The sequence below is a fragment of the Sorex fumeus genome, unplaced genomic scaffold (assembly GCF_029834395.1).
Source record: "Sorex fumeus unplaced genomic scaffold, SorFum_2.1 ptg000265l, whole genome shotgun sequence".
NCBI classification, from domain to species: Eukaryota; Metazoa; Chordata; class Mammalia; order Eulipotyphla; family Soricidae; genus Sorex; species Sorex fumeus.
This window is the reverse complement of record NW_026606322.1, coordinates 16,532,642-16,548,270: the sequence shown is the minus strand read 5'-3', so window position 1 is coordinate 16,548,270 and position 15,629 is coordinate 16,532,642. Positions and strand designations below refer to the sequence as shown.

The window sequence follows — 15,629 nt, the reverse complement described above, 5'->3', positions numbered from 1 at the left end:
AAGAGAAAATGGACTTGAGTCTTGCAAAACAAAGAACAGGCCAATAAACTGGAAAGAACCGATGTCAATGCAACACTAAGTTCAAGTAACCAAATAAACAATGGCCACAGTGACTAGAATATCATGATATAAGATGAAATGAAAAGAATATGCTGGGGAAAGATCATGCTGGATCTAAACAATTGCTCAAAGTGAAGTTTGTATTTTATTTCAAAAGCGGTAACAGGGAGTGGAGATTTTTTTTTAAAAAAACAATTATTTAAAATCTTTGGCAGACAAGTGGATAATAGATCACACAAGCAAAGTATGTCAAAGTTTATAGCAGCAATTAGGAGTAGCAGGAAGGTAAGATCCACAAATGTAGTCTAGAATTGTTTTACTAATCATACTAAAAGACCCAAAATATGTATGGTGTCCTTTCCAAAGGACAGTGACTAGAACAGAGTTGCTGAAACCATGAGTAATGGCTGAAAAAAAAACAAGAATTTATACGCTGGAGAAGGCTAACCTTCAAAGGAAAACACTATATCTCTCCTAGCAACTAAGAAACTGCAGAATCAAATTTTGGCCTAACTTAAGAAAGAAACTGGAAGTACCTGACAATAGATTAAGATCCGCCTAGAAGACCAGAACAACAGAACAGAGGGCAGGGACTTTGCCTTGCATGCAACCTCCCCGAGTTTGATCCCTGACATTCCATATGGTCCCTAGAACTGCATCAGGAGTGATTCCTGAATGCAGGCAGAGCCAGGAATAAGCCCTCAGCACCACTGGGTGTTCCCCCTCCCCACCAAAAAAAAATACAAACAAATAATTTTTTTAAAAAGATCCATGGAGAAGCTAGTGCCTCATTGTGCTCAATGTCTGAATAACCCAAGGGGGTGACAGAAATAGATCACATTAGATGCTGAGAGGGACGAGATCACCACTAGATGACTCTAAGTCTCTACGGAAAAATAATGAGTCACTTAAATAGCGGGAAGAGGTTGAGATTACAGAACAAGAGTTCTTTCTGTCTGGAGCAGGTGCATTTTCCCGCCTACTCCAGATGGAATGACCAAGAGCTTCCACAAGCAAGGCCCAGGTATGCGGGTTACAGATCTCATGGCAGCAAAGGACCCTGGCTGTCCCTCCCCGGGACCTCGCCCATCCAGCAGCCCAGCAGTTCATGTGGAGTTCATGCCCAATTCAATCAACTTCATCAACGACTGAACAAATAGCAGTACTACACTATTTTTAAAAAAGAGAGAGAGAGAGAGAGAGAGAGAGAGAGTTCTTTCTGTCTATCGGATTTACTTGACCATCTCAGAATCACCCGGGGGAATTTATTCACACATCACAACCCTCCATACTCAATCTTCCACTCCAGGATTTTAATATGTTCCTATGCTGTGTGTGTGTGTGTGTGTGTGTGTGTGTGTGTGTGTGTGTGTGTTGGGGGATGGGTGATATGATGGGGTGGTCCATGATTCTTAAGGCTGAAAATCACTCCTGCAGAAGCTGGAGAAAAAGTTTAGAGGGCTGAAGCTCATGAATGGCATGCATAAGACCTTGGACTTAAACCCTAGCATTTTATGGTTTCCTAAGTCCTGCCACCGCAGCCCTGGTTTCCATATGCCTGTCATGTACTGCCTCAGGGGCTCCTAGTACAGGGGCTGTTAGAAGATACCATCACCAGGTGTGAGCACTGAACCATCTAGCCTGCACTGCTGAGTATTATTAGGAAGGACTTTGATCCCTGAGCACTGTTTTGGAGATTGTCCCCATCCCACCACACCCAAATCATGTCTTCAGAGTTCCATTAGAATTCACTTTCCCTTCCTCCTATTGACACGGTCTAATTTACTTTGCTGTAATTTGTTAATGCCCGAGGATCACTGGATATTTTAGGAACCAAATGAAATGTAGGAGTTGGGGGGACAACCAGTGTTTAAACTTCTCCTCTGCCCATTAAGCTACTGATTTGTTACTGGACCATCTCAGAATCACCAGGGGGAATTTGTTAGGGCAGTATTATCAAATGACTTTAGTTTCTGCTTCCCAAGAGGGCAGGGAGATAATAATACCTTTAGAAGATGTCATTCCAACCTGAAGCTTGATGGTACTAAGAAAATAAATTAGTGAGTCAGAGTGAGAGTATAGTGGGTAGGGCACTTGTCTTGCATGTAGCAGACCCAGGTTTGATCCCCAGCATTCCGTAGGGTCACCCAAGCCCACAAGGAGTAAACCCTGAGCACTGCTGAGTGTGGCCCAAAAACAAAAGAAATAGAAATTAAGTTTAAAATGAACTAAGAACAACATCAGATATTTTTCCACTTCTGAATTACAAAGGATTTGGATTGACTTCGAAGGATATTCACACTCTTACTCATCTAAGCTATGGCACACAGGCTGTTGAACACTCTTTGCCAATACCTGATTTAGTAGAGCAGTTTCCAAGAAAATTCGTCAGTCATAAGGCAAAGAAATGACGTTGAGAGAGTGTGGTCTACGAATGAACGTTCAGTCCCAAGTGTGATTAAAACCCAGGACTTCATTTCTCTTTTCACTATGTATAAAATTGGTAATGTGAATAAAATAAACAGGTGTAAGATGAGTAAACAAGTGTAAGATAAAAAACTGAAGGCAAGTAATACAGTGGGTTAGACACTTGTCCTGCATGTGGCAGATCCCAGTTAGAACAGATGCTACATATGGTCCCTTAAACATCGCAAGGAGTGATCCTTGCACACAGAGCCAAAAGTTAACCCCTGAGCACTGTCACCTGTGGCCCAACTCCCCTTCCCTGTTCCCCCAAAAGTAGAGAATACCATCCGTGTCAATAAATATGCCTTTCATTCAAACACAAGTATAGGAAACCTCTACAAACTCAGAGAATACGCATTTCCACAAAAGAAGATCACAACAACTTTACAAGACTAAATTCAAGCCAATTTTTTAATTTGCTATCTCAGAACTGTAATGGCTTTTTGATGTGTCATCTTTACCAGGCTATAATCTACAGTTATGTAATGATAAACAGGATTTTGCCCTGCTTCCCCACCCCCCACAAAATTCCTTCCCATTGCACCCAACCTTTTATATTTCTTCCTTTGAGGGATAGCACTGTGAATAAGACGAATTTCATTACCATGACTATGTTGTTACAAGAGGCGTAAGAGGTTTTGGTGTTGTAACTAAGTCAATGAGTTGGCTTTATAATGACGTTTGCAGGGATAGCTTGGGATGGGAGATTTGTGCTGAAAGTAGATAAAGGATCAAACAGGATGGCCTCTCAGTATCTGTACTGCAAACCGTAAGGCCTAAAAGTAGAGAGAGAGTAAGAAGGAAATTGTCTGCCATAGAGGCACGGGGTGGGGTGGGGTGGAAGGTGGCGGGAGGAAAACAGGGGGACATTGGTGGTGGAAAATGTACACTGGTGGAGGGATGGATGTTCGATCACTGCCTGACCAAAACTCAATTATGAAAGCTTTGTAACTGTATCTCATGGTGATCTCATGCTAATAATAAAAAATAAATTTAAAATATTTTTAAAAAATTAAAAAATCCGTTAACTTTAAGAAAGTGAGGTTATCCTAGGGAGAGCAGGGACTGACCTAATCAAGTAAACCCTTACAAGGATGGAAGATCTTCTGGGCAAAATAAATTCAACATGTGAAGGGATTGATTCAACAAGAGAAATTTTGGTTGCTGGCTTTAAATATAGAAGAGTCTTAAATACAGAAGTGTAACAAGGAATGGAAGAAACCACCAGGAGATCAGAGAAGTCCTTACCAGACATCCAGCAAAGAAACAGGGAGCTGTCTTGCCATCCCAAGTAACTGAGTTCTGCTATAATCATCTGAGCTTGGAACAAAACCACAAATAGCTGAGGAGGACCCAGGACGGTCAAAGTCTTGTTTTATTTATTGATTTTTTAAATGAATTAATTTTTCATTGAATCACAGTGATTTACACATTTACCAAGTTGTTCATGATTGGACTTCAGTAATATAATGTTCCAACACCCTCCCTTCACCAGTGTACACGTCTTGTTTTAGCTGTGTAAAACTGAGTGGAGAAACCAGTCCACATCATAACAAAAACTCTGACCTACAAAACTGTGAATTGAAAACAGTATTGTTTTAATTTATAATCTTTGTGGTTATTTATTCCTTGGCACTATAAAAATAACACGTGTCCTGCAATGTCTGTGAATATTATGAACACACACACATGTGTTGATAATGATAGAAATGGAAACTCAGAGTTAAACTGAACTTTTAGAACAAAGCACTGACAGTAAAAGCTTAAACTTCTAAGTTTTGTATCATTGCTATAAAATATTAATTTAATATTAATTTAAAACTTTGTAGCTATTGTTATTAAGACTTAGAATTTGGTTGTTTGGAAACAGTACCATATATTATGTGGGGAAAAAAATACTAGATTTTAAAGATAGATTAAAATTAAAGTTCTACTATGACACCGGCACTGAACAAATATCAATATCCTAAATATGTCTTGCTTTCTCACTATTAAATGGTAAAACCAGTACACTGTACAGAAACTATCTGGCATGTGATCAAACATATGTTAGGTTATTCTATTAGTCTTATTTGTATTGCGATTAGTTCCTTGAATGCATGAATCACATTTTAATCATTGCTAAATCAATAATGTTGAGCACAGTCTCTGGCACATAATAAGCATCCGTGTGTGTGTGTGTGTGTGTGTGTGTGTGTGTGTTTTGCAGAAGCTCCAACCTAGGGCTTCACATGTACAAGATATGTGCTCTATTGCTGAGTTGCACTCCTGGCCCTCAATACACCTTTGTTAAGTGAAGTACTATTTACATAAACAATTCTGTGATCAAAAATAGTACCCTATTTTATAGATCTAAAACTCAGAGTTACTTTATCCAAGTTTTCTTAAACTAGAAAAACAGTGACACATAGAAAAGTCTTTTAAAATTCAAGTCCTGTGCTCCTTCTGTTAGAGTAGGCAGTTAGTCAGACATGAGCAAGAGTGGGAGGTTTATGTAATCACAGGGGATTGCCCAGGGCTGTCCAGAAGGCTGACACTGACAGGGAAACTGCCTAGAACCAAGACACCCTGGGGTGTGGAATCTTAAGATCTAAAAAGGCAAAACAAAAAACAAAACAGGAAGCTAACAGATTGGGGCATCAGTGGGAAATGATAGAACACCTAACCCTGGGTACAAAGAAAAACAACGGTCAGATCAAGCCTGTGTTGCGGTTCAGTGAGGCTATCCACTCTCAAGCTAGCTACAACCTTCTAGAAGAAATTTCTCTCACTACTCTACCACTTGTCTCCTGGGTGAATTCATCTCCCTCAGAGAGAACAGGGACCAAGGAACAAGCTACCGCATTCCTGGAAAAAGTATCAAGGTATGTAAAACTGTATCTAGTAGTAAATATCTGAATATATTAAATCTGAGAGCTTCGCAGAGAAGTACCAAGAATGTCAACCTTACTAAATATCTACTAAGAGGAATTCTCTATGATGCAATTTCTTTATTTCATTTATCCCTGCCCCAAGGGACCCAGCCGACCTCCACTACCCCTCTACTTCCCAACTGCCGCCACGCTCCAGGTCACTTTCTGAACACTCGGGCTGAGCCTCATGCAGGAGTGAAGTCCCAAGGAACCCAGGTTTTGCGGAACTTTGTGACCTTGGACTGAGAGCAGAGATCCTCTGCCTGCTTCCCCCAGTCTCTGGTGACCCAGGGGTCACAACCATAAGTCACACCCTGCCAGCACCAGATAATCTCATCAACCACCCTATCCTCCAGAACTCACGGCTGCTCCTCCCAGACAGGAGTATAAAAGGAGATCCCCATAACCATGCCACTGGACTCCACGCTAGACTGTTTCCATTTGGGGAACCCCAGAGGGGGGCGAGCGAGAGCCCTCCCTGCCCCAAGGAACCCAGCCCCCACAGCAGACCTCCTCTATCCAACTGCCACCAAGCTCCAGGCCACTTTCCAGAGCAGCCACGTGACACACTTCCTACCCACTGTCCATAATTACCAAACCATGTTTGATGGGATTTAGACAGTAGGCAAAAGATCATAGAGAGAAATTTTATATGTATGTGTGTGTGTGTGTGTGTGTGTGTGTGTATGTCTACTGAGAGTATCCCGCCCACAGGGGCAGAGCCTGGCAAGCTACCCATGTCATATTCGATATGCCAAAACCAGTACCTATAATGGGTCTCATTTCCCTGACCCTGAAAAAGCTTCCATTCCTTGGGAAAGACGAGTAAGGAAAGGCTGCTAAAATCTCAGGGCTGGGACAAATAGAGATGTTACTGGAGCCTGCTCAAGTAAATTGACAAACAACAGGATGACAGTGATGATGATAATGACCTACATTGAAAATTAAAAAGCAAGGGGCACTGGTGAAGGTACGGGTGTTTCATTGTATGACGGAGACTTAAACCCGAAAGCTTTGTAACTGCGCTCATGGTGATTCAATAAATAAAATTATAAAAAATGGGGGAAAAAAAGTAAGGTGGAGTTCATGCAAAATTCAATCAGCCTAATCAGTGGGCAAATAAATAGCAGTACTCCTACAGATAAAAAAAAAAAGAAAAGAAAATTAAAAAGCACAACATAATAAAAACTGGTTTCAATTGCCTAAATTCTCAAAGTACACAGGATCACTATCACAACAGATTTGTATTCCATAGAAGAATCATCTTCCAATTAACTTTTTGTGCAGAGGATCTGGGTATCTTTCTTTTAATCACAAAAAGCAATGCAAAAAGGGGAGGGATGCAATATGCTCAAAAATTCTTGAGGCTAGACCATATACAGTGATATGAAACAAATGTTCATGACTATGGAAATTATATATAAAGATTCTTTTCTGATTATGATGGTAGGTAAAGGTAAAGGTAAAGGCCCTCCCGTTGATCGTCGATTTGCTCGAGCGGGCCCAGTAACGTCTCCATTGGAGACTTTGTTGTTACTGTGTTTGGCATATCAAATACTCTCGGTAGCTTGCCGGGCTCTCCGATTATGATGGTATAAAACTAAAAACTATAAAAAGGATGCAAAAGTATTTCAGATATGTGGAGACTAAACAAAATTCTACTATTAGAAATCGAAAGAGAAAAACATCATAAACAAAAATAAAAATAGGAGATTTCAGAAATTTTGCAATGCAGCGAAAGCAATGACAAGAGGAAAGTTTATAGCCATACAGGCCTACATCAAGATACAAATATCAATCGAACCAACATTTGAATGAAAAGTGAGTGGAAGGAAGTAAATGTAAAAATCGAAGTGAAAAAAAATATAACACACAAAACCTGTGAGAACAACAGCTGATCCTTTGAAATAAGAAAAAAATAAATTATTAGCTAGATTGATGTGGTAGCACAGTGGTAGGGCGTTTGCCTTGCGCGCAGCCAGCCTGGCCAAGCCAGGTTCGATTCCTCTGCCCCTCTCAAAGAGCCCAGCAAGCTACCGAGAGTATATTCAATATGCCAAACATAGTAACAACAAGTCTCAAAATGGAGACATTACTGGGCCCGCTCGAGCAAATCGATGAACAACGGGAGGACAGTGTAGTAGCTAGGTTGACAAATAATGACTGAGGAAAAAACAGAGAAAGCTCTATTAATCAGAAATGAAAGAGAAGTAACAAATTTGATAATTGAGGAGAAATGGAAAAATTATTAGAATCATACAACTTTCTAAAACTCAATCAGGAGGAAAAAGAAAACCCAAATGAACAATTATGAACAATGAAACTGAAAGAGCACTGTTTCCCCAAAAATAAAACCCCAGGACTAAATGTTTTCACTAGTGAGTTTCTTTCCCTAAGCCTTCAACGATGACTTAAAACTGGTTCTCGAGCTCTTTCAGAAAATTGGAAAAGAGAGAATACTTCTATTTTTTTTTAAATAATGTAGGAGTACTGCTGTTTGTACAGTCATTGATTAAGCTGATTGAATTGGGCCTGAACTCCACATTACTTTTTTATTTTACTGTATCACCGTGAGATAGTTACTTATCTTTCCTGTTTCAGATTCAGCCATACAATAACGAAACACCCATCCCTCCACCAGTGCACATTTCCTACCACCAATGTCCCAAGTAAAACCCCCTCCCCACACACACACACACATCACAACCCTTACCCTGCCTTTATGGCAGACAATTTCCCCAATACTCTCTCTCTAATTTGGGGCATTAATTTTGCTCGAATTTTCCCACCACCATTCAAGCCTATCTGCCCAGGGCAGATGCTAGGTAATACATTTTCCATAGCTCATTTCAAGTATCACGAGAGTTCGTGTGGCCGCAATTATAAATGTAAATTTATACATTGTAAATGGCTGGGTTCCAGAGACATCTCTGTATGGCACTAATCCATTTTGGGATTCAATTTGGAGTCTCTGGGCCAGGGCTGTTGGTGTGTTAAGAGGGCATTCGGAGGCAAATTGTGGGTGTGACAGTCAGTCTTCTGGGCGGATGGTGATCCGAAGAGGGACAGTCCATGTCCTCTGCCTCCATGCGGCCTGCAGATTTAGTCTTGAACCCGCATACCTGGGCCTTGCTTGTGAAAGCTCTTGGACACTGGGATTCCATCTGGAGTAGGCAGGGAGACTGCACCTGCTCCATCTGGGGTGCCCCAGTCATACTGGCTGTTATGCCCACAATTAGCCTCTGGCCACCATCTTAGCACACCAACACCCCTGGCCCAGAGAGAATACTTCTAACCCCATTCTTTAAGTCTGAGATTACTCTATTAGCAAAAGAAGATAACGACTTCACACAGAAAAGTAAAACACAGATTTATACCTCTACTAAACAAAATGCAAAAATCATCAACTAAGTCTTAGCCAAACAAATCAAAAGGACATTAAAATGATCATACAGCAGTGCAAAGTAGAATTTATTTGAAGCATACAAGACCACTTCAACATAAAGTATCAATCAATGTAATATAGTACATCAACAAAAGGAAAGATAAAATTCATATTATACCTATAGGACCATCCCACATCCTTTTATCACAGAAACTCAATAAGATGAAAACAGATGGGGTAACATAATAAAGGTCATATATGACAAAACCAGAGCTAACACTGGCATACTCAACAGTGAAAAAAAACAAGGTTTTTTCTTTAAATCAGGTATAAGACAAGGATATCTAGTCTCGCCACTATTACTCAACAGAGTATTCCGAGTCTTCCCCAGCAATTCAGCGATGAAATAAAGTGAAAGCAAATTTGAAAATAATTAAGTTCAACACTACGTGCCAATTACATATATAAAGAGAATGCCCTCAAGTTTATACTAAAAAAAAATGAGAGATGAGTATCACCAGATGTAGTCCTGGAGGCAGCCTCCAGCTCCACCATATGTCTGCGGCGCCACATCACCAGGTCCTAGCATTAAACTATCCTGACTGGCTTAGTATCATTACAAGAATGGCTGAGAGACCTCTGATCACTTCTAGGGAAGCCCCCAAAAGATTTTTTTTAATTAGAAAGAATAAATCAGTTAAGTCACAGCTACAAAATCAATATACAGAATATACTGCATTTCTATATGCAAACAACTAGAAGAAAACACAAAGAAAACAATTACATTTACAATGTCATCAAAGAGAATTAAGTTCCTAAGAATAAACTCAAAAAGTGAAGGAAACTGCCCCTGGCTGCTACTAAAGCTCCTTAACGGCCACGATCCGGCCATGATCCGTCCGGAGACATACAAAAGAATCTCCAAACCAAGCAACTCACTGAAGAGATTTCTCCAGACTCTAATTATCTAAAATTTTAGAATTCCAGGATCACGGAGCTGCTCTTGTGGCTGCACATCATCTTATCCTATTCATAACAAGCAATATGAGAGAGAGTATGGGGGAGATTGTCTGCCACAGAGGCAGGGGGAGGGGGTGGTTGGGGAGGGGGATACTGGGGAACTTGGTGGTGGAAGATGTGCACTGGTGAAGGGTTTGGTGATCAATTATTGTATGACTGAAACTCAAACAGAAAAGCTTTGTAACTGTATCTCACAGTGATTAAAAATAATAGTAATAATAATAATAAACATTCTGGAAAAAAAAGAGCAATGTGGAGTTCATGCCCAAGTCAATCAGCTTAATCAATGGATGAATAAATAGCAGTGTCCTACAGTTAAAAAAAGTGAAGGAAAAGACCTATATATGACAAATGGTAATTCATTGCTAGCAAAAAAAAGACAAAGAATGGGAAATATACTGTGTTCATAGATTGGAAGTGTCATTATTAAAATGTCTGTTTTATCCAAAGCAATGTTCAGATACAATGCAACCAATCCTGATAAAAATTCCAAAGGCATTTTTAAAGGAAACTGTGTAATTATTACTTAATTTGTATAGAACCATGAAAAATAGAGTCAAAGAGGAATTGAGAAAAAGGAGTGGAGTTATCATACGCCCCAACTTCAGACTACATTATAAACCAATAGTAATCAAAACAGCTTGGTATTGAAAGGAAAAAGAGACACATGGATCAATAGGATAGTAATAAGATTAGAGAAAAAAATCCATACAAATGCAGTTAATATAAAAAAAAGAACACAAGCGCAAACAATGGAGAAAGGAAAAATCTCTTCCATAACTGGCATTGGGAAACTGGATGGTCACATACAAAAGAATAAAATCAAAACACTGGCTTCTATCATATACAAAAAATAGCTAAACGGATTAAAGACTTGGAAGTCAGTCATGAAACCCTAAAGTACACAGAAGAAAACGTGTTTATATACTCAACAATGACGGCCTCAGTAATGTCCTTGGAACTCCACTCCAAATGTATGAAAACACAAGTAAAATTAAACAAGTGGAACCAAAGCAAACTGAAAGGTTTCTGCACTGTGAAAGAAACTATCACTACAATGAAAACAGACATCTGAGTGAAAGGGATAAAATATTCTCATATTATTCATATGACAAAACTCATCCAACTCAGTAACACAAAAAATTCTAATTAAATATATGCAAAAGAGCTTAACAGACTAAAACAAAACATACAGATATCCAACAGGCACAAGAGAAAATTCTCATCATCACCGATTATGAGTGATATGAAAATCAAAGACCACAATGGGACATCACCTCATGCATGTGAAAATGGCATATATCAAATTGGACAGAAACTAAGGAGAAAAGTTTCTCATCAACTCTTTTTAGGAATGTCAGCTGGTCCAACCCCTATGAAAATCAAGCTTCAAAATTTTCAATAAATGAAAAATAGAATATATTATCCAGCAATTCCACTCATGGGCATCTTATTTAAAGAATGCTAATTCATTAAAATATACACACCAGTATTCACTGCATAAATATCACAATAACTACACTTTGGAAACAATCCACATGGGCAGTGACAGATGAGAGAGTTGGTATTAGATATATAGATATAAAATAGAATACTACTTTATAGTATTTGTGACAAGATGAACAGAATAGAAGAGTTAAACGAAGTGAGTCAGAAGAAGGAAGATAAATATTAGATTATTTCAATCATATGTGGAACATGAAGATGCAAAGCATAGAAAGAGAACAAACCAAAATGAAATAAACTGATTCTGACTGTGAATTTACAAGACTTGGGGTGCAGGGTTGGGATCATAGGATAAAGAGTCCAGTGGGAAACTATGGAGGCTGCAGGAACTTTGGCGGTGGATATGGCATGGCAGCATACATTTGAAGAGTTTTGAACTTACTCCTAAAATGAAATACAATGTTGAGGGCTGGAAGGATAGTACAGCAGGTAGGATGCTTGCCTTGCACAAGGCCAACCCAAGTTCAATTCCAGCATCCCATATGGTCCCCTTGCAGTCATGAGTCTTTACTGAATGCAGAATTAGAAGGAAACTCTGAGCACAGCCAGTTGTGGCCCAAAAAAGCTAAATAAATAAATAAATAAAATACTGAAAAGCAACATGACCTCAATTTTTAAAAGTATAAGTGCAAAATAATGATGATGTTAAATGCCTGAAGAAAGAAATAGATCCATGGATGTAGCTAAAGTCCACATAAAACCTGTGTATAACGATAGCAGTTTCATTTAAATATACCCAAACTGGAAACAATGAAAATATTCAAAGTAGATGAACACTGTGATACACCCATACTAAAAAATACTGCTCAGTTGTGAAGGAGGAGAAAGAGCTCTTGATACAGGCAACAATCTCAGGGGTACAGCTTTGAATAAACAGAAATTTCAAAGGGTTATATACTCACATAATATTACAAAATGACAAAATTCTGGATATGGAATAGCGATAGCATTTTCCAGGTTAAGCATAGCAGGGGGCATAACTAAGTGGATAATGCATGAGGGCAATTTTTAATGAAATACTTCTGTATTTGACTGTGATGGCAACTATGTACATATACACATACTGCTACTGTCAAATTATTGGTTTTGATACTGTACTAGAGTTACATAAGAAGAAACCATTGGGGAGAAAGCAGTAAAAGTACACACCATCTCTTTGTTCTATCTCTGTAACTGTGAGTCTACTATTATTTCAAAAAAATGAAAGTGGTACAAAAATTAAAAACAAATGTCTGAAACTTGTGGTAGAATTTTCTACTTCCTCTATAACAAAATAATACTTTCGAATTCTAGTGGATAAAAAGGTTAGCACTGCTCATATTTTCACCTGGTACTTTGAAAATACAGAGAAAACAAAACACATGAAATTAAAACTGTCTTTATCTTAGATACTGGTATTCCTTTACCATCCATCTTTATTCTACCTTCTGGCCTTATCTCATATATTGAGTTTATTAGTTTACCTTTCAGTGACCTCTACTATATTCCAAAATTATTGCTCTCCCATATCTTGTTTCTCACTCCCATGAAACTGTACATTCCCTCAGAATAATTTCAACTAGGAACTAAAATCAACAATTAGATGATCTGATTCTAGTCCCTCAGTGCAGATGACTGAATGATTAGACCCCTGCTGAAAGGTACACTAAATAAAAAGTTCCTAATTCCCAATTAACATCAAATTAAGAAAAGATACAATGTACAAAAGATTTCAGAGCAAACAAACCTTTAAGATTCTGACAGTCTACTCTAAATCATCTCTCCCTACATCTCACGGCTCAAGAATACCTTCTACAATACCCCTAGCCAGTTTCTGCAACTTCATATTGCACTTCATTAAATAAACACCCAAGGAACAAAACTAACATTTGCAAAGCACTCTGGTTTTCAGGGAACTTGTTCACAAGGGATCTCATTTGATACTCATTAGGCAGTAGAATACATAAATGAAGAGCTCTATTTTCATCTCCCCATCTTAGAGAAGAGGTAACTTAGAGAAGCAGCTTCTCAAGATCATATAAGCAAATACCTGAATTGCAGAATAAAAAAAAATAACTTGGATATCCCGATTTCTACCCTAAGCAATGTCAAGATATTCCATTAAACTAAATACCCATCCTCTATCCAGTAACAGACATTTCATAACACTGAGCACTAGAAGAATAGAAGGCAAATAGTCAATGCAATTTAACTTTTCTGGTTTCATCTAAAGCAGAGGATCTGAAAGTGTGGTATAATCCTGAGATCAGTAATACGTCTGGTGATTCTAAATAGAGCTTTCAAAATAGAAAATCAGAGTGCAATTGCATGCGGTTGAAGAAATCATCTGGCACAGAGAGGGAGGCAGAGGGCAGGAGGGAGAGACCTGGAAAGAGGGAAAGGGAGGGTGGTGAGGGAGGGAGGAAGGCAGGGAGGGAGGGAGAAAAACAGGAAGGATGGAAGGACGGAAAGAAGAAAGGGAGGGAGGGAAGAGAGGGAGGGAAGGAGGGAAAGAGGGTGTTTACTTCAGCACACTTTACTTTATGCAATTCACTAATTAATTTGTGGAAAAGGGCAGGATTATGCGGCTCTAACAAAGTAGAATTCTAATAGATTTAACTGGATCCCTAGCTCCCCCAGATACTGGCCACAGAAAAGCATACTGGAGGTTAATAAGCACAGAAAATCTCAATGAATCATCTATGATGACCTGATTTTTAATCTCCCGATTCTCCTTCAATCTATTCTTCCCAGAGGGAGCATTGCAAAGACTTACCAACCCTTGTTCAAAGTGTAAGGTTAAAAAAAAGAGTGAAATTCTGGAAAAGTAACGTCAAAGAATACTTTTTATGGCAGCAAACAGAAACGCAGAGTAGATGATCCCAGGAGACTCAGATGACCCCATTTATTCCCAAAGATTTGTCCTTAGGCCTAAAGTTTGAGAACACACAGTATACAAATTCAACAACAAAGGATGTCAAGTGGGCAAAGGAGAAAAACATACAAGATAAAATCTGTAATCTTCAATCTGCTAAACATTACATAGACTTTTATTATTAAGGGTCTCCTTTTTGATTCAAAGGAGTTTCTAGCTTCATTTTGTTTCCTTTCCAATGGCCTAGGGTGCTGTAAGGCAAACAAAAGGGCAGTTTCTATGGAAGACTTACCAACACGATACTTGAGTTCTATGGTGGTTTCACCTTCTCTGGCTAATTCTGTTACTTCACAAGAGTAGTTTCCCACAACGGCCTCTCTTCTATCCAACGTCAAAGAGGCAATCCCTGTCAGCAGATCTGATTGTGAGATTTTTGCACTACGAAATCCACTGGAGGTAAGGGTCTTCTGGTTAGATCCATCAAAACTCAAAACGGGTTTTCCTTTATATTTCCACTTTACATATATCTCAACAATGTCCTTTGGCTCCAAATTAGTAACAATGCATGGAATGACAACAGTTTCATTACAAATGGTGTACTCTATTGATTTTGTTGTATTAAATATCAGCTGAGCTGAACCTGAAAAGAAAAGAAAAATGTTTCATTAAAGAAATTAGTAAGATTTTACAAATCTTTATGAGCTACAGACCCGAGCTTTGATTAAGATGGCAATGCAACTATAAGTAAAATTGGCAAGGTGAAAAAGAGAAGCAAATTACTTTAATAATAACCTCCACAGCTAATAAACAATGAAACTTTTTCTTATTCATCCTCAGTACGAAAAGTATACAGTGCCAAGCATCTTGGGAATAAATTCAGCAACCTTGCTGGAACATGAAGGTTCAGGATCTGGCTTTGAAAGCTTTGAAGTAATTACCTTTATATTAAATATATACAAAATTCATATTGCTCTTGTCATGAGAAATTCTGAACAAGAAACCAAACCAAATATCCTATTTAGACTATACCTCCATAATTTTTCCCTAAGAGAAGTAACTAAGCTGATATAAAATTTATCTAGGGGCTGGAGCAATAGCACAGTATGTAGGGCGTTTGCCTTGCACGCGGCCGACCTGGGTTCAATTCCCAGCATTCCATATGGTCCCCCGAGCACCGCCAGAAGTGATTCCTGAGTGCAAAACCAGGAGTAACCCCTGAGCTTCGCCGGGTGTTACCCAAAAAGCAAAAAAAAAAATTATCTCTATCTTTATGTTGCATTACCAAAGTAGATGGGCTGGAGCAATAGTATAGCAGGTAGGGCGTTTGCCTTGCACGCAGCCGATCCAGGTTCAATTCCTCCGTCCCTGTCAGAGGCCCAGCAAGCTACTGAGTATTCCATCCACGCGGCAGAGCCTGGCAAGCTCC

At 39.0% G+C, this 15,629-nt stretch overlaps 1 protein-coding gene across 2 annotated transcripts in view; it reads right to left on the bottom strand.

Annotated features, from left to right (window-relative positions):
* CD47 (CD47 molecule) overlaps positions 1–15,629 on the bottom strand; it is a 90,910-nt gene that overhangs the window by 60,444 nt on the left and 14,837 nt on the right. For both annotated transcript variants that reach the window (XM_056109206.1, XM_056109207.1), the window contains exon 2: positions 14,496–14,843. In XM_056109206.1, coding sequence (XP_055965181.1) covers positions 14,496–14,843 — 348 coding nt within the window. The remainder of the gene's footprint in view (positions 1–14,495; positions 14,844–15,629) is intronic.